Here is a 24,586-nt window from a genome sequence, read left to right as displayed (position 1 = left end):
AACAACTCTGGGGAGGAGCCCATAGCCGAAACAAACACAGCAGATGCCTCCAGGGCTGCACCAATACAGTGGAACCATGAGGAAAATTCAGCTTGTCCCACTTTTCTTTCACCAGCTGCCTGCAGGGAGGGAGCCTGGCAGTGCCGCTCTGCTGGCTCCTGTCTTCTGGCAGGTGGGGGAGACGGGCTGAGCCAAACGGGCCTCTGGGGTCACTGCACCCTGAGAATGGCAAAAAATTGGTCTCTGCAGTAAATGAATGAATGCAAATTGTCCCAGGGCTTCCCTGCCCATATAGCTCTGGTAGGAAATCCTATGGCACCAAGTACAGTTCAGGAAAAAGGACTCTGGGTCCTTCTTTACTGGAAACGTAGTGTCTGCATTTCTGCCAGCAGAAAACCACACCAAAACCACACTCCCCCACTCTCCTGGCTCCCTTCAAAGCAACATGACCATCACAAAAGCTGCTGCCATAGACCTGGGTGTGGTGCTGTTAAAAGAGTTCCTGCCACTTTCTGAGCACAGCTGTTCCCTCTGCTCCTGGTCTTGCAAGTGTGCAGGATTTGCTTGATACTTCATTGGGCTCAATTCAGCCCTCAAACAACTTATTTTTTTTAGGAGAGTGGAATTAAGCCTACAAGTATGGTCCTCACATGCTCAAGGCTTTTAACAAGGCCAAGTTGCACTATTGCTGACTATCCAAGTCCTGTTTCCCTGCGTTCACCAAAGTACTGTTCATGCAACTTTTCCTGTGCTTTTATGATTGGTGAATCAGTATTGTGCTGGCATCCAGCCTCCTCACCACAGTGCCCTCCAGAATTGGGCCTGGGCTTGGATGGGGAGTCTTGTTTCCTGTGTCTGCCTGTGGAATTGGTTTGAACACCTGCCAAAACTGCCAACTCCCCGAGACAGAATGTTTACACCTGAATTAGTGAATTCAATTTTCCCGGGACCACCCTGGACCACAGCTCCCACCTCTCCTCCCAGCCACTGCCTGGAGCAGAACTGGCAAGGAAAGCATCTCAACAGACACTGTTTGCATGAGACAGAAATGCCACGAGGCCGAGGGGAAGGGTGTACGCTGAAACCCGTGGAGCAGGGCAGCTCCGGCTCTCTGCTCTGATCGTATCATTCATTCCCTCTCATTCCTCCTTTTCTCCCACACGCTGCATCAACCCCACTCACCTTTTCCTCCACTTCTGGCTGGAGACAAGGCCACTTCTCTTGGCCTCCTCTCATGTACCACATCCCAATCCTTCAAGCAGCACTTGGAAGGGATGTCCTATTCCCCTTTCCTTCCTGCAGGGCTGCTTACCTGTATCCATGTGCATCACCTCAGCACAATGGACCCGAGAGCTGTGGCTGCTCCTGCCAACACTCACCATTGCAGCTGCCCACTGCTCTACAGCGGCTTGGAACACTGCAGAGCCTGGCCAGATGAGATTTATCCCATCCAGTTCCCCCAGTGTGGAGGTTGCATGGCAGCCTGCACTCCTGGAGCTCCTCAGTCAGTGCTGGGGCTGTTGGTCCTTGTCCTCGGGGAACAGCCGGAGCGTGCGGTGCCCCCGAGGTGCCAATTGCAGTGAAATAAAGGTGGTAGAGATTTGCTGCTTTCTCCCTGGGCTGCTGCAGGATTGAGCCTAAGAATCTCCCTTTTGTTTGTTACTGAGCCAGTAACAGCCTCTTGCAAACACCATGGTGGTTCATTACCTGTTGAATTGAAACCTCTCTCCACCTACCAACGTAATTTTTCTGCCTCCAGCCAAATGCAAAACATTTTTTCATTGCTGCATGGGCCCCAAATCAGTTGTCTATAGCAGAAACAGCTTCCATTGACCAACCTCTTCCAAGGCCTGGTGCTGTGAAACAAAAATCTTAAAAGAGGTGTAACTGAAATGGTCCAAAGAGTCCCCAGCTGGGCAGTCCCTTTTCCCAAGGCTGCTAACTTATGGCAGCATTCCAAACAACATCACTGATCTCAAGTAAAAATGCTCTCAAACCACCTGGGTTTTTCCAGTAAGCACTATCTTCCTCCTGAGCACTCTGGCCTGGCAAAGGGTTTGGCTACAGGAACGAGCTGCAGAAGGGAGGAGGAGGGTATGGCTGCTATTATGCCAGAGGAAGCAATCATGGAATTGTTTAGGATGTAGAGGACCTCTAAAGTCACCAAGTCCAACCATTAACCCAGCACTGCCAGTCCACCACTAAACCATGTCCCCAAGTGTCACATCTCTTAAATATCTGCAGGGATAGGGGGTGGCTTCACCACTTCCCTGGGCAGCCTGCTCCAGGGCTTGACAACACTTTCCATGAAGAAAGTTTTTCCTAATATCCAATGTAAACCTTTCCTGGTGGAACTTGAGGCCATTTCCTCCTGTCCTCTTGCTTGTTACCTGGGAGAGAGACCGATCCCCACCTGGCTGCAGCCTGATGCTGGGAAGTTGTGGAGGGTGATAACGGGGATCTGGGAAGAAGGGGATGAATGCCCTTTGCTTCCTCTCAAGCTCCTGCGCTGTTCCCACCACACACCTGACCCTGCCTCGCTCCCTGCAGCCGCTGTCTCCCTCTGGCAGGACCTGCCAGTCCCTCTTGTCAGCAGCAGGTGTCTGGACCCTGTGACTGCTCTGAGCACTTGGAGGTGAGGTAAAACACATGGAGGTCAAGCAGCCAATGAACAGTCCTGCTCTAACTCCTGCCTTCCACCAGTCTTTAGAAACTTTGCTTAGGGAAAAAAATGGCAAGCAAAAAGCCCAAACCCCTCAATCTCTCTGCTTAGCAATCCATTTCATTCTGAGTTCTCTGTGCCTTACACTGTACAGAGGGCCTGTGGCTCCTCTGCTGGGACAGGTGCTGGTGCTCTGCCAGGCAGCTCTGCCTGGGGATGAGGGTTTGTTTGCCCACAGCCAGAGTTTCTCACTCTGCAGCAAGTGAGGGGGCTCTGCAGACAGCCCTGGGCTTGGGCAGACTGCCCCACTGCAGCTCTTGGGGCAGAGCACCCGGTCAGAAATGCCCTGCTGCAGCCACTCACAAGCTTCCACAAGGGAAGAACTGTTCATTCCCCACTTGTACTGGAGGACCCAGCCTTACCTCTGGAGTGAGCTGAGAGGGGTGATGCAGAGAGCAGGGAATTCCTGGAGGAGAAGGCTTTAACTCCATTGACTGTATGGGACACCTATGCAGCTGCATGCAGACTCAGGGAGGAATAGGATACACCAAGAAAATACCCATGCCAGGGCACTGGGAATTAGCTGGGTGTGCAGCAAGATCCAGGGCTGCATTCCTGCACTGACCAAAGGCAGGTGTTTGCTGTGAAGTCCAGTTTTCCCTTACAGCCCTGAGCACTCACCTGTACTCTCACCTGAGACGAGCCCCCAGCAGGATTTTGTTTTGGGGGTCAGGTCTCTGCTCCAAAGCCTCGCATTGTACAACACACACCCAGACAGAGCCTGGCTTTCCTGCTGTGCCCTGTGGGGCATTGACACCTGCACACCTTCCTTTCCTACCAGAGCTTGGATTTTGCAGCCTTTGTGCACAGCTGGTTTAGCAAAGCCAGTCCTTTGCCAGGAACACCACGATTCAAGACTAGCAAGGGACAACAGGACAAGGGCACAGCCAAGCCCCTCCCGGAGCCCAGGGAGGGAAGCGAGGTTCCAGGCTGGCTGATGAGGTTGTGTACCATCTGCTGGGCTCGCCGTCTCCAAGCAACTGGACGTGGTGCCTCAGACAAACTGCAGTGCTCCTCTCTCCCCTCTGCAGTTCGTGGCTCAGTTCCCTCCTCCTCCTTCTTTGTGACCCTTGTTCTTCTCCCACAGAAAGCCACTTGGACCTTCCCACCAGCAGCCCAAAAGCTGCCACCTTCCAGATAACAAATGGTGCCAGTAGCCTTGACACTGACTTTTAATTCCAACGCAGATGGCTGGCAGCTCGCTCGATAAAGACAAAGCACATCAGTGGAACAGATCTCGCACCGCATTCAGCTTGGTGCTGCTTTAGGCTCGGATTAGCATTTTAAATCATCCCAAGGCGCTGGTGACCGACAGCTAAGTGGATTTGACCCTGGTTTGCAGACGGGTCTCAAAAAGTATTTTCTCACAGGATGACAGAATGATGTTCCCTGGAAGGTTGTGCAAGGACTGGCTCTTGATGCTGAGGTGTTTCATTACATATTTTAAAAGGGTGTTTGGAATCTAAACACGCTATGAACTGTAACAGTCCCACTGGCAATGCTTGCAGGGGTTACAGTGGGAGGGAGTGCTGGATAAACTGGACAGCTGCAGCCTCTGTGCAGATGGCTCAATGCAATCCTCAGGTACGGAGACAGACAGGCAGCAACTACCAGATGCTTCATTGACACTGGGGAGAGCACTGTAGGGAACCTCTGGCTGCTTTTGGTTCTCACAGCTTAGGGAGGGTGTTTGAGACAACTGCAGAGGAGATAAAATTTGAACCATTACAAAGATGTGCAGGAGCTGAAGATCCCCTTCCAATCAGCTTAGCAAGTAGTTGGGAGGTGCTTGAGTCCTGTTCATTTGGCTCTGACATTCAGAAGAGAGATCTGAGACTGGAGCTCAGAGTTCCTGTGCAAAGACAGCGGGTAAAGAGAGCCCACAACTTGCATTCCAGGTGGGGGAGGTTCAGAAGAGACGGGAGGCCCCAGTGCGTGTCCATCCAGGGAAGTGCCCAAGGATGACTGACCACCACCCCAAATCACTGAGGATTGTGATGAACTCCCACCAGAAGCAAGCTTTAAACAGATAAACTCACCCAGAGGAGGGGTGCTGTAGTTTCAGCAGCGATGTTTGCAGATGTAAATGGCCACCCTGAATGCCAGGGCCGAGCAGAGCAGTCCCAGTCTCAGCAGGAGTTGGATGCTTCCAGAATGCCGTGACCTTGTGGGACAGAGGTTAGCGAAGGGACAGCAGCCTCTGCTCACCATGCTGCTTCTGGGGCAGCCAGGCCATGGGTGGCTGCCTGGCCCTGCCACCCCGGTGTCCCAGAGCAGCAGGGCCTGCACAAAGCAAGCCCCGAGCCCGCTCAGGGAGCTGGCACCTGCTCCGAGGGGCACGGCTCCAGCAGCCAGGAGGGGCCAGGACAGCTCCCAGACACACATTTGGCAATCAGAAGAGGATCAAGGAGATCCTGACTCAACACTCACCGTGTGGACCCATCAAGGGCCCCTTCCCACCCTGCTCCCACTTGTCCTGGAGGGCTCTGGAGTGGATGCTCCAGCCCGGAGCCCAGCAAAGGTTTCACGGGAACAACCGCGGCTCGTGGCACACAAACAAAGCAAGAGGAGTCTCTTTGCAATATAAATTTGTTTTTATTGAAGCAGCAGTCACATGACCTCGCATCTAGCCTTTAGGATAGCGACAGAATGGATTCGGCCAGGTCAGCCAGCCCAAAAAAGGATTTTTATTTTTTTTTTTCTTTTTTCTTTTTGCGCTAATAGACATGTCATGTTTAATACATACATTATCCAGTACCGGAAACCCAACTCAGAGATAGCTACGTGCTGATTTGCTGGAGGAACGGTCCACTGGACGTGGTCTCGACAAACTTTACAGATCACCACCAAATAACATTACTAATGGGATCCAATGATTAAAAAAAAAACAACCCAAACAACCATGAGTGCAGGATTCAAAGCCAGCAGTTTACACAGGTTCTTAAGTTTGTATCTATAGGTGGACGGTAAAGGAAGATTGGTTGGTTTCAATTTGAAATATTTATGTCCCAGGGTTCCTCTCTCCATCAAATCAAACGGTATCATAGACAAGCTGGCATCTCTTTAAAAATAGCATGGAATAACACAGCTCATTTAAGAAAACATGCTCATTTCTGGAGGTTTTTCTTTATTATTACAAAGATTCACGTCCACCTATTCTCACAGAGTGGAAAGAGGCATGAGGGTGAGGAACAAGGGTCAGAGAAGGGAGAGAGGAGGAGGGAAGAATAGGGCAATTTTTTGAAATAAAGACCACACACTTGGTATTTTTTAAATTTCATTTCCAGGCTAACCTACTTTTTATTTAATGCAAATTACAGTACCAGTTAACTATTTCCGAACCGAGTCACACAGAACAAAACGTATTTACAAGGGGAATGGGGCGGGGGAAATAATAAAACATTAAGCATACTTTCCACAAAAAAAGTTTATATTTAAAATGAAAAAAAAAAAAAATCAGTCACAGAGGCATTCAAGTAGTAATAATGTTATACAGGTTTTGCTTTTCCTTTAAATCAAGACAGATTTGCACAAGTGTATGCAATAGTTTGTATACAACCCACAGTCCTTAATATATATATATTTAGATTTCTGTTTTTATGATGGAAGTGGTCACGCTAATTGGTGTGTACAGGCCCAAGTGATCCATCAGCAACACATTAATGAACGCAAATTTTACAGGCAAGCAAATTATATATATATAAATATATTTTATATATATATATTAAAAATAAATTGAGAAAGACCAACACAAGGAAGCTACTTTTCTCGAGCTAACCCCTTAGGTACTGTTTTCCTTTCCTGTCGTTTTGCCATTATTGCAGTGTTGCAAAACGAAGCCGACTACGACCAGAAGCGGCCGAGAGCCCCGTGGAAATCAGCTGCCACCCCAGGGGTACCCGCTGGCAGTCTCCGGAAGGCAGAGCCCGGACCGAATACCCTACTGTGCTTTTCCTCATCGGCTTTTCCTTTTTCTCTGCGGTGGCTGAGGTTCCTAGTACAGGAGTACGAGTCTGACAGGCTGCTTGACTTCTGCTTTTCCAAGTACTGAAAACTGGGGGAGGGGGAATTTTAGGTTGCAAGTCGCAGGCACCTGCCATTATTTTAGGTAAAGCTTGGCTTCGAAATAAGGGGACAGAGTGTTCAGGGGTCTTCTACCAGTCAATTTTCTTTTCCAGGTAATTTTTTTTTTTTTTTCCCTAGCAAGGTAGATAAGTTTAATAGTAAAGAACACCAGTGTCTTGATTGAGCATCCATCGGGAGAGACAGATTGCGATCCAGCCCGGCTCAGGGACCCACTATGGCAGGGCTGACGTAAAGGACACATCAAGACCACACTGGGTTAAAAAAGAAGCCTGAAAGAGTGTAAAAGAAGAGAGGGACAGCTCTGAGCAGACTGTCGCCAACAGCTTGGCATCACTGACCTTCGTGTCACCAGAAAGAAAGTGCAGCCTCTGCTTCACTGGAATGAACACGAGATGCTTCGAAATAAAACAGCAACCTTTGGTTTGGTAAAGAGTTACGTGTTTTCCCATTCAAGACAATCTTATGTGGAATACTAACAAGGTAGTAAAACACAAGCAAACTAGTTTTAGAAACAAGGCCTTCGTGCTGGGCACAAGAAATCAAGAGTCATGTTAAACTTATCTCAAGAAAACAAAAGTGACTTCAGGGAAGGATGTGGGGGAAAAATAGGGAGAAGAAAGGGAACAGAAAGTCCTCCCGGCAGAAAAAACCACCGCAGTCTCCTACAGCGATGCCCCCGCTCCCACGGCAGCGCAGCAACCCTGTGGGGTGTGGGGATTTCCCTCCCTGGGGGCCCTTTCCGCTCGCCGCTGCCCCCGGCCCAGCTGCAGGGAGGGTGGGAAGGCCGAGCCTCCTGGAAGCTGCTGCTGCCCAGCCGCTCCTGAGCGCAGGATTGAGGGGAGAGACAAGCAAAATCTAAATGGGCTGCTAGGGCAAGGGTCCGATGAAATCGGCTGCTGCTAGCGGGAGGAGAAGGGCAGGGCGGGCACCTTGGAGACTCCCAGAACAAAGCCACGGCTCCAATGAAGTAAATGACGGTGGAGACGGTTTCTTTTCGTTCTGCTACTGATCAGGGTATCACCGAAACCTTACAGCACTCAAAGAGTTAGAAAGCGGGGCGGGGAGGGGGGAGCAAAGATGTGGGTTTGGGGTGGGAGACATTGTTAATAAAGAAGGAGGAGAAAAAAATAAAAGGGAAATAAAATTCAAAAAATCATGGAAGCGAAGGCACTCCAAACTATATAGATACACTATACATCGCTAGAGTTATTGTTACAATAATACAGGCCGGTACCTACTGTACAGAGTTAAAACTATATGGCTTTAAAAAGCTCGTCTACATTTTGTCTGATTATTAAACAGAATCACTGCCCTGAACGGTAACTTTTTGCTCATTAATAACAGTTCCTGGGTCCACATATTTACATACAAAACAATAAAACTCAAAAATTCAAAAACAACCAAAAATAATAATGTACAAGCTTGAATTTGGTGAGGAGCTTTGTTTTTTGTTGTTATTTTTTCTGTGTTTTTTTTTATTTTTTTTTTTTTTTTCTTATTTACAAAAAAAGGTTGTTCAAAGACCTGGATCTAACTTGTATAAAAGAGTGTGTGATCCTGCTATGATCCTTGAAAACAGAAATAAAACCAGAGGAGCACCCCTGACCCTCCCCCCCGCCTAACACACACACGAGACACACACAGACGCCGGCACAGTCACAAAACCAGAGAGAAACGCTCTGACTCCCCTCCGCCAGTCTTTAACAAAAAAATGAGAAAGAAAAGCCACATGTCCTGGCACAAGCAGCAATTTTTTCTTTGATATTTTTATTACTTTTTTTTTTTTTAAAGACTCTGTAATTTACTGCCTCCAAATAACAGCGCCTGTGGCCAATGCTTCAGCAGTCTTGTCTATACAGCAGATCCATACCCTGCCACTGTCCTACTTTTTGAGTCTCCTGCGTGGATTTGGATCACTGGGTCAACCAAGCCCCTTCACTTACCTTTCAGGACACTGACTAGCCGAGCGCATGCGTTAAGACGCTCTTCAGCCCTTTCTATTAAGTTGCAGGTAAGGATTTGGAAAGCCTTCTGTTTCCCAACGTGGGTGTGCTTTCCTCTGCAGCCAGCCAGAATGCAAGAAAGCTTTAAAGCCTTTTTTTTTTTTTTTTTTATGTGTGTGTGCCCAACAGCAAATCGCCGAGGGGTATAACATGAGGGTTTATCGGTTTCACGGTAGGTGGTCACTCACCTCTTCAATCAGCTCCTGCATCCCCAAACCCACCGCGTGCCAGGCAGGAGGGAGAGGGCAGAGCTTTTATCAGTTCCGGGGCTGCTAAGAGACAGTTTCCAAAAAAAATCCCACGTCAACAGCATAAAAGGTACAAGAAGAAACACACCGAGCTCGTGACCAAGCCCCTGCCGCCCCTGCGGCGGCCGAGCTTCCAAAGCCGCTACTGCCGGTTCCCCCCGGGCCACACGAAGGCTCCGCGTGCTCCCGAAAAGCAACTGCTTGCCTTAGAGATCCGCAGGTCGAGGAACGGCTCGGTAAGCACCAAAGGCGACTACAGTTTCTCTGAAGAAGGATAAGGCTGGAGCGGACACCAACCGCAAGCCTACCACAAGATCAGGTCTCCAAAAGTCTCGTTTCCGCGCCGGGGCTGCATCCGGCCGCTCACCTGACCCTTTCGCAAGGAATATTGCTTTGACTTCAGGAAGAGAGACGTGGATGCTCGCACCACACGCCGTCGCAGGGAGGAAACCTGGACCCTGAACTGATGGACTAGAACAAGCATTCACCTCACGCTTCAGTCAGACTGATTCGAGATTGTAGACAAAATAAAAAAAGCAGTATTGTATCTATGTATACATGTATATATTTATATAATATATATACACACACACTCATATAGAGCCAGCTTTCCTACAAGTCAGCAGGTACAAATTACCGTCAAGAGCATTCGGATGTGTATTTTAATATTCTACCAATGTAAAAACATAATGGCGACGTGGCAATATGCATCAATAAATAGAGATTAAAAAAAAAAAAGGCAAGAGGTTAAAAAAGATGAAAATTAAATACAGATTCTAGCTGTGAATTTAAAATCAGAACTATCAGAGAATGTGGCATCCTGCAAGTTAAAACTGCAGTTAAAAAAAAAGTATTACAAAATAAACCAGTAGCCTGTTACAGTTCACATTATAAACCCTGGTGTCCTTTTCCTGTATGCACCTTAGGAAAGGGAAGCCTGTTCAAATCAAGAGCCAAGGAGGGGTGGGGAGAGAAAAAACCCAACCAAACACACTTTCACAGTGGCCACTTCCCAAAAAGTCCCTTAACATCCATCCACCAGCCGGGCCCCTGCCCCCGCTGAGGATTTTGTTCGTTCGCTCTTCTCTGCTGAAGCTGGGAGCCGGCCCGAGACACGGAAACAGAAGCTCCAGCTGGGCAAAGGGGATGCCCCGGCAGAGCCGACCGCTGCTGTTCGTGCATGTGTGTGTATTATATTATATATCACCCACTCGGGCAAGACTTTTCCCACATGAAGCTGCAGATTTCCTCATCACTAGCACTGATTTTTAAAATGAAAGGCTTCCGCTAGCGGTTCAAGCCTTAGACACAGGGCAAACCCTCCCCCCCCCCACCCCATGGCAACCTATTTTCCTACCACGTCGCCCGCTCTGGGTGCCGAGCCAGGGCAGTTCTTCAGATAACCTGGGATATGGATTTGCTGACAAGAAACGCTGAGCTCTGTTGAATGACCCCTGCTAAGCTCCCGACCAAATTCAAGCTGTGCACTACATCAAAGTCCGAAACTTCACTTAAAAAGAAAATAAAAAAAGAGGGTAAAAAAAAATAAAATAGAACTTCAGCAGAGAATGAGGTTTGGGATTTGTTTTGTTTTTTTCCTTCTTTCTGTTGTGGGAGGGGGTATGAGGCAAGAGTCCTGGTTCTGAAGTACACAACAGCAAACTTCCAACATGAAGAGATTGTCGAGGGGAGACATTGGTGTGTTGTATTGCTCCGCTTTCCCTCCTCCCCCCACCTAGTCCCCTGCCCCGGACACCCTGCAGAGTGAGAATACAATGAAACTGGTTTGTATTTATAGATATTTTACAAGGTTAAATAAGAACAACAATAATAATAATAAAAAATTGAACACTAAAATGAACAGGTTGGTTGGTTTGTTGTTTTGTTGGATTTTTTTTTTCCTCTTTTTAATTTTCTTTCCAAATGTGACCAGTGTTGCTGAGCAAGACTCAAATTACTGGTGATTTTTCCTGTGCAGCTGGCTGCTTGGTACTGGTTCAGGTGGAGTTGGAGGCTGATGCTGTAGCTACACTATTGGTCTGAACTCGTTCTCCTGCGTTAACATCTGCAAACAACAGACGAGAAGGGGAGAGAGAAAAAACAACCAGCATTACCTCCAAAACTGAGACACATTGGAAACAACAGCTATGACATTCTCCACAAGGGGAAACCCACGACTCCCGCCAAGACTGGTTAGGATGCCCTCCTGACTTCAGGGCATGCAGATGCAACAATCCAATCTGGGGATAGATGGAAGATGGTCTTTAAGCAGGGCAAAAGCAACCTGGATGGTTGAGGGCTGTGGTCTGGGCTCCAGCAGGTTCTGCAGTTTGTAACACTGGCTGCGCAGTGCAAAGTTGCCCGTGTTACATCACATAAATACAGGACAAGGCACACTGGCATTGCCAAAGCCAACACCAGTGTCTGCGGTTACTATGAGGTTTCACATTGGTGCTGAAGTTTCACATTGTTAGTCCTTCTTATAATAAACCTGCCTGTTAGTTGTGTGAATGAGTGCGGACAAGGAACGTGACAAGCCTGCTCTCCTGGCAGAAACAGCTGCTGTGCCAACGTGCAATTCATGCACTTGTTGCCTGAGAAAGTCTTTCAAGTCTGCTGCTGTATTCTGTGTTGCTTAACCCAAGTTGGATCTGCCACCCTCTGAACTGCTGAAGCAGATTAACATCAAGGCCTGAAGCCAGTAATGAGGTTTATGCAAGCACATGATATGTTAGAGGATCAGATCTCTGCAGTAAATGCCTCCAACACCTTCTCAGGGAGGGACAGTGCTTCAAAGAGAGACAAGTCACAGGATCAAGGGCATGTGTCAAAGTGCATTCCAAGACAAAGGAGGGTTTGCAAAGAAATAACAAAAGGAAATTCACTGTAACTGTGTTTTCATAGGCTGTATGTATCAGGTATTTCCTCTAAAAAAATAGTACTAGAAGAGTTGGTGGGGGAAAAAGATGCACCAGTTTTACCTGGAACCATTCTATCTAGTATCTAATTAGGCATGTCAGAAAGACTGTAAGATACTTATAGAGTGGGTGAACACCTAAATGCGTGAAATACAGGATGGGAAAAAGGTATGAAATGAGGTTTTCTCTAAGAGACTGTCAGGCATTTTCACCCACCTAATTTATGTAAGATTAACTGCAAAGCTAATGATACTGCAACAGGAAAATACATCAGAAAGACTTCTTATCTCGGTACAGAAGAGGGCAGACTGGGAAAACCATGTATTTGAGAAGACACATGGAAAGGGTTTATAAAAAGAAAGAACAGATTTGGTGACCTCAGCCTGAAGGGCTGTGTGACTGGCAGGAATACCAGACATGATGAAACACAGCGGTGGGTGCTGGGTGTGCAGTAACATTTCTCCATCACAGAGAAGCTGGGCAATGCTCTATGGTCACCTGTTAGCAAAATCCCCTCCTCTTCAGCCACACTTACCTGACCACAGCCAAGAACAAAGGTAATGAACTGAATCACAGATTGCTTTGAGTTGGAAGGGACCTTAAAGAACATCTAGTTCCAACTTCCCTGCCATGATCAGGGACAACTCTCACTAGAGCACATTTCCCAAAGCCCCATCCAGCCTGGCCTTGAACAATTCCAGGGGCAGCCACAACTTTTCTGGGCAACCTGTGCCAGTGCCTCACCAGTCTCACAGTAAAGAATTTCTTCCTAATATCTAATCTAAATGTACCCTGTTTCAGTGTGAACCCATTTCCCCTTGTCCTAACACTTCATGCCCTTGTAAAAAGTCCCTCTCTGGCTCTCTTGTAGGCCCCCTTTAGGCCCTGGAAGTTTGCCATATGGTTTTCCCAGAGCCTTCTCTGGGGTGAAGAGTCCCAGCTCTCTCAAGTTAGAGGTGCTCCAGGCCCTGATAATCACCTTCCTCTGGACTCGCTCCAGCAGGTTCACATCCTTATGCTGGTGGCCCCAGAGCTGGGCACAACATTTCAGGTGGGGTGTCATGGACCAGAGTCGAGGGGCAGAATCGCCTCTCCCAACTTGCTGCCCAAGCTGCTTTTGATACAGCCCAGGATATATCTGGCTTTCTGGGCTAGAAGTGTATGTTGTCAATTCATGTCCAAGCTCTCATCAACCAACACCCCCAAATCCTCAGGGGTGCTCTTAATCCATTCTCTGCCCAGCCTGTATTTGTGTGTGGGGTGCCCTGACCCAGGGGCAGGACCTTGCTCTTGGTCCTGTTGAACTCGGTGAGTTTTGCACAGGCTCCCCTCAAGCCTTCCAAGGTTCCTCTGGATGACATCCCTTCCCTCCAGTCTGTCAACCACACTGCACATGCCAGCTAGAAATGGGCAGCACTTGCTGAGTCACAAATTAAGTAACATCGACAACAGTGGCAAACATAGTAAATCAAACAATCAGCAGCACCCAGAAACACAACTGACAAGTGGGAAGAGAGGGTGATGCCTATTTGAAAAGGAAATGCTGCAAGGAATGTGTGGGAAGAAAGACAAATTGTCCTGTGGGCAGAGGATGCCAGATGACCGCCCTGGGAGTTTCTCATTCCCCTTTCATCTCACCCCAAATTAATTGCATCCCCTCCTTTACAAAGGAATGACCACCATGACAAAAAAAAACAGAAAAAAAGCTCATCTAATTAAAGCACCAAGGCAGCATGACGACAGTACCAATGCTACGTGGGAAGCTGGCCTTGCAGGAGAGAGATGCCCTCCTACGTGGAGAATTTCCCTGAAGGAGCAATTCCCAAATCCCACAGCATGCAGACCAAAAATGACCACAGAAATCAGAAGTAACTCAGCCAGCCAGATAATAGTTTCTACACTTTAAACTCTCACTATGCCTGTTCTAGATTAATTTTCAAGTATGGATGAACTCCAGTTAATGAAACATCTGCTGGCAGTGCCTGATGCGAGCAGTCCAGCTGGAGTCTATAGTGTTGGCAGAGGATTTCTCTGTACGTGTACAAAAAGTGCTTGTATTTCATTTGCTGAAATAAAACTTGTCTTTTGATCTCAATTTCCTGAAGACAGCAGAGGCTGAAGTTGTAATCATTACATTGCTACTATACAGAGATAAAGACAAAAAAGAGGGGATTGAGCTTCATGTAACATATGCTCCTTTTTTATCATCACTGTAACAGGGGAGTTCCTGAGAATTATATATGCCACATGTTAAAATAAATCAGGTGATGGAGGCCAGGAACATGTTCTTGGGGCTTTTCACAACAATATACAGAAGCCCCCCAGGCTGGGACAGAGCTCAGAGCAAGCCCAAGGCTGACCTGGCTCCCAGCCTGCAAGAAAATGCAGTATTTAAACATTTCAGCTCATTTGTTGACTCTGCATCGACAGGACATCTGAGGAACAAAGAGGGGCTTAGTCCATCATTGCTTTGCTGAAGCACCAGAAAAAGAGCACAACTGGAATATGAGGTTCTCTGGACATTCACTTCTCACCATGAAAAATCAGTGTTTGGGCCTAAGAGAAGGAAATCTAGGCCCTCAGCAATGCTGACAGACGACAGCAAGGCCCTGCTGGGGAGCACAACTAGGAGCTGGCACGCAGGTTTGTGGCAGAGGACAGACGAGTGCCCAGCTCGAGGTCAGGGCAGTTTCTTTGTCCTGAACCACCGCCTGACACCTCTGCCTGTGCAGGCAAAGAAATGTCATCAGGGTTTAAGTGCCAGCTGCTTCCAAAAGTTCTTTCAAACAGAGGGCAAAAGCATGTCTCATCATTATGGAGAACTTCCTCCCATTCAGCTTTTCCCTCTAAGGAGTGCCTCAGCTTTCTTGGAGGGTACATGGCACTCCTTAAAAACCTCCTGAAAGGGAAAGACAAGGCTCCAGTTCAGAGAGCAACAGAGATGCCAGCTCAGGCTGAGGAAGCCCATTAGCACTGCTGACAGCATTAGCTGGGTGCATTTGTGATGGTGACAGGCTGTGCTGCTCATCTGCAAAGATACAGAGACAAAACTACCACCAGCCTGGGAATGCTCACAGGAGACCTGAGGAGACAAGTGGAAGGAGTAGGACAACCTGGTTTTCCTATTGTGCCTGCCTATGGATGTAGGAATCCAGGCTCTGAGCAAACCTGGCAAAATGTGCAAGTTTTACTTCTCTTGTAATGGATTCATCCTTGTTCTAAGCTTGTAGAAGCCTGAGAGAATTACCTGCCCATCTTCTCCTGGTTAAGGAATTAAAGTTTTTCAAAATTCCTTCAATGTGAATACCACAAATGCACTAAATCTTATTTCATGGAGCACTGTGGTGTTTTTCAACTACAACACACTGGCAGGTAACACCATCTCTAATCTGTTTTGTTGCTGAAAGTTCAGGCACACTATTGCACTCGGGATTACACGGGATCAACACAGCAGGATGCCTAAGACGATGACCCCAGAATCCCTGCTGGCACAACTTCCCTGCAGATGGCAATTACGCTCTTCCCATCTTAACGCTGACTAACAGAGAGGTAACTACTACTGCTGCTGGCTGTTCCAGCAAGAAAAACGTAGTCACACAAGCAAATATGCATTGCATTCAGCTTGGTCTGCATGCCCCCCTCTCAGATACTGTGGCTGCACAGTTAGGAAACCATCCTCTTCCTCCTCCAGCCATCCCCAGGAATACAACTGCATTGGCATTTTTAATCAATAACCAGTATAAGTCACAGAAAGCTAGTGCATCATTTCAAGCAGGGGCCAATAAATCTCATCTTTCGTCTCCTCCACTTTGCTTTAGACATGCCACTTATGTCTGAGAGTTTCTCATAAATGTTTAGGAGAATTTACTAATGCCAGAGAAGCAAGACTACATACTACCACTGCAAAGCCAGGTTCTATTACTAGAGCAAGTACAGCTTTTTGCCTCAAGAGAAGAGGAAATAAACATGAAATGTAATTCTCTAACATTCCTTGCTAGAGAGAAGCACAAGTTACACACTAATAATGTGAGTTACAATTACATTATTTCCTCTTCCCTTTATTGCTTTGAGAGCTACATTTTGCTGCATCATCGCCACTCAGAAAACCAATTTCAGAACCTGTACTGCTTAGTCACACAAGTAAACATTTTGCAGAGAAGTCTCCTGCCTATCAGGATGCCCTGGGTTAGGTGGGAGATTTGTTCCCACACTGCTTTAGCAGTTACTGAGGAACTTAACACTGACTGCTCTGGGAGGTGCAGGGTGGATAGAGAAAGAAGGGACCTCTTGTGTGAAAACCTCTTGCTAAGTGTAGCATCAGCATGCAAAACACAACAGATTAAAATAACCTCAACGGGCCCTAATCCTAAACAGCATAACTCTGATGACATTCTCACCACCTGCAGTAAGAAATGACCAACTGCAGAAATCCAAAGCTGACCAATACTGAACTTAATTTCACAATTTCTTTCCAATCAGCAAGGATATTATTTTTGGTTTTGAACCACAAATAGGAGGACATATCCCTCAATGCAGTGCTTTAAAAATGTTGACATCAAAATTATGGGATAGGTTGGGGTTTTTTTGCTTTGGTTTTTTGATTTTTTTTTTCTTTTAATACTTCCCATTTAGGACTTGGCCTAATGCATTTTCTCCCTATACAAGCCCTTGAAAAGTTCTGAGTGAAAACAGATTTCTTAACCCCATTAATTCTTCAAGACTTGTGTCTTGGTGGAGAGAACTCCTTAAAAGGCATGAAAGGGACATTAGATAAAAAAAATTTTCAGAAAGGCTTAAGATAATTTTCCATGTTTGTATTTTGTAGTTTTTTAATCACTTTTACTACTTTATCTGTTTTCTTACTTGTTGAGCAACAGATGCACATAAAAAGGAAACAGAGAACATGACTATTTGCAAAATACCAAGTGTATGAAACAAACAAATTTGAAAATAGCAGTTTTGCTTTCTCCTAAATTCAGAGTACATAAATGGTACATTTGTGTCTTTAATTTACTGCTACTACAATTTCAAAGAGAAATCTCATCTTTCTAACCTGGGTACATCTGTCCCAGAGTATGAAAATGCTCTCTGTATGGCACTGGCTGGACCAAGTGCTTCAAGTATCAGGTAACTGTCCAGCACATCAACCAGCAAATGCTTTCCTGCATGTTTCAAGAGCAGCTTTTGAATAAGACCTTCTCCTTATAAGCTATCCTATGCTAAGGAAGTGTCCTGCACTACAAAAGGACTGACAGCTCTTGTGGGCTGGGGCTGACGTGCATGCAGGACATGTGGAAGCACACCTGTTTTGCAGCCTGCCTTTGGTTGCCCAAGCCCTGAGACAGCCTCTGGTGTGCTGATTCAGGGCTGACTCAGAGGAAGAATGCCATGTACTGAATCACCTCTGCCACATCCTGCAGCACCTGGGAGTCTCTTTGGGAGTCTTCCAACTGCTATTACCAGGCTTTAAAGCTTTCACTGGAAACAGAATACAATATGGAGTGGCTATTGGCCAACAGTGAGCTTTTAAAAGGTTTCTGACAGAAACCTGAGACAGCAGGAGGCAAACAAAAAATTCACTCAGTGCTGGCCAAAACCCAAAAATCATGCCTTGTGCCTGACGATGACACAAACTAACTCAATAGGAAGCAACTGCAACTACTAGGATGAGGCAGTGAGCACGCTCACTGAACTCCCTAACTAGACTTTTAGATGCCAGTGCCCTTAGGGAAAAATCGTCTCCATCCCACTACACAGAGGCCACATGCTGTAAGCTAGCTGGTTTTTTTTTTTTTCTTTCTAGGCATCACAAACTCATGCACCACCTCTGTTAATTTCAGGATGGCTGAGAGCATAGACATTAGGTGCAAAACAATCCATTAGGATTGCTAAAAAACAGCTGAGATAATGACTTTTTTTTTAAACAGTGAAAGTCTATGTGAAAAGAACCAACAAATTAAGCAAACAAATTCAAGTTTGAGTGCCCTGGGTTGGGATTTGGGCTGGGGAGCACTGAAATGACCACCTACCAAGACCACGGTTCAGGTGATAGTGAAACAATCCCTTCCTCCCTGCTCACTTTGTGGGCTGAGGTGGCTCACAGGCCTCAGCAGAGGGAGGGTGTCTGGGCAGCGGGAGCGAGGGTGGGGAGGGAGGGAGGCAGGCAGTTGCATGTTCTCACCTGAGGCCGCTGTAGCATTTGTAGGGGTTGAAGCAGCTGCTTGGTTCCGGGCATGAGCAGGGATGAGGATCGAAGCCAGAGATGGGTTACTTGACAGTTCTGGAGGGGAGGTGGAACAAACAGTTAGCTCATCATCCACAAAGAGCTCCACATGCAGGATCAGCTCCTAGGGTTTCCCCCAGTAAGGGCACCTCAGGTGAAACACATGCCCTTACAGCCCAAGGTCACATTACATTTTCTTCTTTGCCAACCAGCGAGAGGAAACCACAGTGATATTTAGCAAGGGAGTCTCCAGAACAAGACTGCCAAAACTACAGATAGTGGTGCAAAGGAGTAATTTCCTAGAGAAAGACAGTGGCTTGGGAGTGAGCAAAGAACCAGCCAAGCCTGTACCTTGCAATGGCCTGATAATGCTGTTTCCTTCTGAGCACTGGAGAAGGGTCCCCTTCTGATCCCACCTGCAATCAGACTCAGGGAGAAGGCTGATAACAGTGGTGCTGCTTTGGGCACTGGTTTAGCAAGCAAGCAGCTGCAACAGTTGCTCCAAGAGCTTCAAGGATCAGTTCTTTGGCTCACTCAAGCATCATTTTTTCTCAAGGACTCGGGAACCCAAGACCAATCTCTCACAGCATTCTCCTTGAGTGAGGCCAAGAAGAGGTAATGTATCCTTTAAAAGGACAAGGAAAGGCAAAGGGAATTGGTCAGCTGGGCAATTTAAATGGACAACAAAATGATGCAATCCTTCTGTCTGGAGACATTAACCAGGGAAAAAATAGTCATGTCTTTTAGGCTCCAAATCTAATATAGCTTCAGTGTGTATCAGAATGAGAAACTGTGGGAGGATTAAGGCCAACACATTGCCAGCAAATGACAATCTTCTGGCACCCGTTCAAGAGAATCCAGTGCCTCACAGAAGGTGGGACTGAGCCGAGACAAGACAGGTCCTGTTTGTTTCAGAAACAGGAGTGACTGGCTGTCTCTTGAGAAAGCAACATCCGGTAAAAAAGGATGTGAACAGTCACCTCACGGAAGGAGACTGATGACATTTGGAGCTCTAGGAGGTCATCTGGAGGAGAAATGAGAACAGGAGAATAGCAAGCTCTTTACGCAAGACCTCCAGATAGCACAGGCTGTACAGAAAACCAGCCAAATCATGGCATGGGTTCAGTCTCAAATTATTTGGGCTCATTTTTAAGAGGCTATTACTTCTCTTTAATGCTAGCTTTGAACTCAGGGCCTAAAGGGAGCAGCACTCCACTTGATGGATTTTTTTTTCTCTGCTGTTACATTAAGTTTCATTACTGCTGGGAGGGCAAGAGTCAGAAGGCTCCCCTGATTATAAGCCTCCTATTACTACACATTTTGAGACTGTGTTTCAGCACTTATGAATGCAAGCAAGTTGCTACACTACCTGCAACCCATCTAATCTATCTTGTAATACTCCATTCATGTCTAAGCAGACCTAGCTTGTCCTTCTAGAAAGCCTCAGTACTTACAGTACTTCTAAAAATACAAAATCCTCAGTTCCTATGGGAGTAATTCAGAATTCATATCTTCATAATGTTATGCAGGACTTTTGAATCTCCATTTTAAATGGAAAAATAAACTGAAGAAATAAACTGAGTTCTTAAGTGTCAAAGTGGAACACCAGTTATAAACCTATACTTCAACACTATCTTGGGTCTTAGTATTTTTTTCCAAATTTGTTTCTCAAATCCGTTATTACTGGGAACCCACTCCACACGTTGCTCTTTTGCAAGTTTCTATCACCCCACATTATTTTCTGTTCATCATTCGAAACAATACAGGGCTGTGATCCAAACAAAAACAGAACTAAAACAAGGAAACCCCATGACACTTGCTACCTTCCAGCGCTGCACGGTGCCTCGAAGTGCAGCTACAGACTGACAATGTTGCTGTAGCTCAAGAACCAGTTGATCAGAAAGAACAACACCCTTGCAAGGGCACTTCGACCCCCTTCTCATTCCTCCCTCATCTAATGTTGTCAGAACACCTCCTTTTGTATTGTGGCAATAATAATGGCTTTTTGTTGTGTTTAATGCAAGTGCAACCATTTCCCTGAAGCTACCTCAAGGAACTTCCATAGAAACTAGAAGACTGACCTTTTGTTCCCGTCTCCAACTTCACATTATCTTTCTTGGTATGAATTTCTTAAATTCAGCATACTCTATGTGTCTTTAACTTAAGAGGAGCAGGACAATTCAGAGGAGATAGAAACAAAGTAAAGTGGACTGTCTTGCTTGAAGTTTAATAGCAGCTTTGTCTGAGAACTTGTTTGAATTTTTGCTACAATGCATTTTTGCACCTATCCCATCTGTAAGGATGAGACACGGCAATACTGTGGAGAAAGCTTAACCTATGACTATCTGCAGTCTACAAAATACTGAGAATTTCTGTCCTTAGTGACTGCCTCCACAGTATTTGGGCAGGGTGTTCAACTGTAGCCTGTTTATGGAAACCAAATATGCAACTCAAGGCTGGGTTAATTACAATCAATAGAGTGGCAAGAAGCTATTGTAGTCAAGGCAGTCCAGACAAAGTTTTCAATATCATGATGTGAACAGAGAAGCTATCACAATTCATTTATGAGACCCAACTCCCATCCACATCAGCTGGGAGAACATCTTTGGTTTTCTGCTGATCAAATAATATCAAAAAATATCATCTACAGCTACTTAACATCTCCAAGAAAGAGCAGGAATGAAAATGTCCACTTTTACTAGAAGACCAGATCACCTTTCATTCCCCAAACACAGGAAAATGCCTGGTGTTGGGAAACAGCAGTGTTCTTTTTCAGCATTATTATACTTGTTATATCCACACTCCAAGAATTCCCTGGAAAAATTACTCTTGTACCATGGGTTTTTTTTTTGTCACAATAACAAACTTGCCATTATATATGCATATAAACATATACATCTCTCTAAACAAAAAAAAAATAAAAGGTCACAGTCCAGGGTCATTAAACAAACAAAAATCCCAGTGCACTCCCCCTTCAGCAAAAAATTTATCTTCGAGAAGCATGATAACCATTCTTAAGTGCTGAATCACTGAAAGAATTTTACAGTCTTCAATGGCCAACATGGAGTGACATTAACTTTTGTGACGCAGCACAATTGCTGACATGTTACAAGCAGTTTAGGAAATGGCAATCGTTTCACAGACTGTTTGAAAATTTGGCTTCTAAGAGAAAAATTGCTTTTTGTCTTGCTGATTTAAAAGCCTAACTGAATTGCAGCTCTGTGGTTAGTAGAGATACTTCCTTAGCCAAAATAACTTTTTCAAAACCCAATTAGCATATAATATTTGCTTAAATTAAGATAAACTTACAGGCAAGACATTACAAATGACCAGACAATGCTTTCTTCAACAGATTTAATCTCTAATCTCTTTAAACACCCATATGCCCCACAACTACAGCTGGCTGACAAAAACCGTGATCATGATCTTCCATATACCCTCACTGCTCTTTTTCTAGACTCTATGTGAGCAGCATCAGTGCTCAGGTCAGCATATTTGGTATGTTGTTTTAACTTCTTTTTGAAAATCAATCCAATGCCTTAATGGTCATATTTATCTAGTAATTTCTAAGTTTTGCCTTCAAGCCCTCTGCAGTCACCTCCTACTTCATGGGTTTCAGGCAACTGGATACAACCAAATCAAACACTTCTAGGAGTTAATATTGCCTGTTGAAAACAAATGCTATCTAAAACAAAATTGTCTTTCATTACTTTTTAAATTACCACAGATGACTTAACATGAGTCATTATCCATCTAATGATCTGATATGTTTCGCAGTTGGGATTTTTACTCTGGAGCAGCCAATTTGATGGAACTTTGCACAGTAAAGACCAGAGAACAAGAACTGAACAGTAGACACAGGGGGAGCAAAAGCTTCTTGTAAATCCTGAATTCGTAGTCAAGACTGTTGTACATTTATCAGCTAAAAAGTTCTTCAAATCACTGTGCTAAGCAATGTATTTAGGTATTTAAAAACAACTCTAGTTTGGTCTTTTTTGAGTTTGACTGGTTGCCTGCAACAGAGTTGGTTTGGAAATGCACTAATGATCAGCCTGTGTCCTGCCTTCCCCTCACAGATGGTAAAACTGGCACCTGTAGATGACAGACAGAAATTCGGGTTTTTTTTATCTTAAGGAAGTTGCTCCATGGCAACTTTTTTCTCTTACATTCCCAGGACTCACTGTGTAAGGGAGGGCACATTAGGTCCTTAGGATGGCAAAAGGAGAGCTTTAAATTTGCTTGAGCATTAGGGTAGCTTATCCAGCAGCTTCCACACTACCTGAGGGGAACCAGGTATGTATAACCACTGTTAATACATCTATCTGTTTTTCCCCTAAGAAAAACTTTTTTTTAATTGACTCACTATAGAGGTTTCCATTTCTTTTTAAAAACCTTGTTTTCATGTAGTAGGTAAGTTCAATCTTAATGTCATCATGAAACAATCAATACTTTCAAAAAAGAACAGGGGTGAAGCTGTATTAAGATACTGGGATCAAAACTATTTTAGCTACTGAAATTTGCCTTAAAGGGGCAAAACAAAAGGCAATCCAGGAGTACAAGAAAGCACTTGTAACATAACTGCTAAATTTCTAACAACAGATGTAGAAATCAGCACAGAGGACAGTGACCTGGAAGCATAAGCTATTTACTTGACCACTTTAATGTATTTATGCTTCAAAAATGGCTTCTTTTTGTTTTTTTAAATAAGAAGGCTCCACAAGTTGAAGGAGAGGTTTCACATTTTGGCAGAGAAGCATGGCACACACTAAATAGTCTGAAAAATGACACTGATACTAATTGGGCCAAAAGGTGTTTTAGACTTTCAACAAAAAATGCATACAGAAGTATTCTTGCTCAAAGGGTGAGAGTTGGCAGCTAATCACTAAAAAAACAAAAGAAAAAGTGCTCCAAAATTAATTACTAGCATATTTGTATGCCATATTCTCACACGTTCTGTCTTGGCAGGCATAACTATTCTGGGGGCATATCAGTTTTACATTTCTGACTTCTGTAAAAAAAAAATAGATGATTTTAAAATCTGATACCAGCCTGGCTTCAAATAAGAAAGTTAGTTGCACATTTATTTTTACAGTTTCTAAAAAATTACTGAGTCAGTGTAATGCCAGATGAACTGTACACCATATAAAATCTGGACAGTAAAGCAACTGTATTTATTTTGTATCCAGAACCCAAATGGGCAGTAACACTACAAACCTCCCTGCCAAACCTAACATGCACTACTACTTGGCTATGGTGTTTCAGATATGAAGAAGCAGGACCATCTCCAAATGATACTCTAACCTGCATGGTACACTGACTGTGATATTTCACACAAAGCCATCAGCCTGGCTGCAGACCCTGAGCTATTCATATTCACACTCTGCAAATACATGCTATAAGCATGTAATCCTTCCTGATGCAATCCAGTAACAACCACCCTCAGTACCTCAGCAAAACTGAATTGGAGGAACCAAGACTCTGAAAATCCTGTAACTTCAAGACCTTTCCTCTCTTTTTGGAATGGACAACTGGTTATGCAACTATTTAATAAACTTAGTACCACTCAGAGATTTTTTTACTTCTGAGGGAGTAAAATCTGCATGACATTTATCCTGCTGCTCCTCCTAAAGAAGGGATCCTTCAATGCTCTCAGGCTACCTTGAGTGGTGAAATTGAAGAGTGCAGGTTTATCTCGCCCGTTTGGTAACTTGACGTTTGGGTCCCGTAGTTCATCGAAGAAAGAGTGCGCGCAGGCCTCCAGGGGAGTCAGGCGGGCGGTGGGGGTGTACTCCAGCAGGCGGCTACATAGCGCAATTGCTTCGGGGGGAGTGCGGGGCCGGAAGACCTGCAGGGACAAGAAGAAAACAAGCAAGGAGAAACAGGTTGTCTGGCTAGGTCTCATCTCTTAGTTGACCAGAAGCAAGTCAGAGCAATTAAACCTCTCATTGCCCAGCAAGCTGGAACAAACTTGCGGTTTATGCTAATCAAAGTCCTGCAGCAAGTGTGGGAAAATCCATTCCTGGGGTTGAGAAAGGGTTAATTGCAACGCCTTGCACTAGAGTGAAGGTGCAATGCCAGCAAGAGACTTCATGAGAGCGCACTCAGAAAAACAACTTTGAGAATGAAGGGGAAACTCATTCAAAAATCATGACAAACACACACGGGTGCTACCAGCCATGCATATGGGGTGGAGTGAAGGTGGGGAAGGAGGTTCAAATGAGCAGGATTCACTGAATGTAAAAATATAATACAGCCCCGCTATGGTTTTGGGTTGGGGTTTTTCTGGCTAGTGAAGGAAGTCTTACTAACATGGACTTTTGCAGGCAGGCAGGTCAGACTGTTGCTATGGAGGCTGCTGTTCAGCTTTGGAGAACAACAAGGAAAGC

At 45.4% G+C, this 24,586-nt stretch overlaps 1 protein-coding gene across 2 annotated transcripts in view; it reads right to left on the bottom strand.

Moving 5' to 3' along the window:
• Positions 1-5,988: 5,988 nt before the first annotated feature.
• GSK3B (glycogen synthase kinase 3 beta) overlaps positions 5,989-24,586 on the bottom strand; it is a 148,198-nt gene continuing 129,600 nt past the window's right edge. For both annotated transcript variants that reach the window (XM_015629537.2, XM_015629543.2), the window contains 3 exons: positions 23,859-24,045; positions 18,159-18,257; positions 5,989-11,124 (listed from right to left, as the gene is read on the bottom strand). In XM_015629537.2, coding sequence (XP_015485023.1) covers positions 11,057-11,124; positions 18,159-18,257; positions 23,859-24,045 — 354 coding nt within the window. In that variant the 3' untranslated portion in view covers positions 5,989-11,056. The remainder of the gene's footprint in view (positions 11,125-18,158; positions 18,258-23,858; positions 24,046-24,586) is intronic.

Source organism: Parus major, chromosome 1 (assembly GCF_001522545.3).
Source record: "Parus major isolate Abel chromosome 1, Parus_major1.1, whole genome shotgun sequence".
Lineage (NCBI taxonomy): Eukaryota > Metazoa > Chordata > Aves > Passeriformes > Paridae > Parus > Parus major.
The sequence above is the reverse complement of the archived record's forward strand: the minus strand, read 5'-3'. Positions and strand labels throughout refer to the sequence as shown.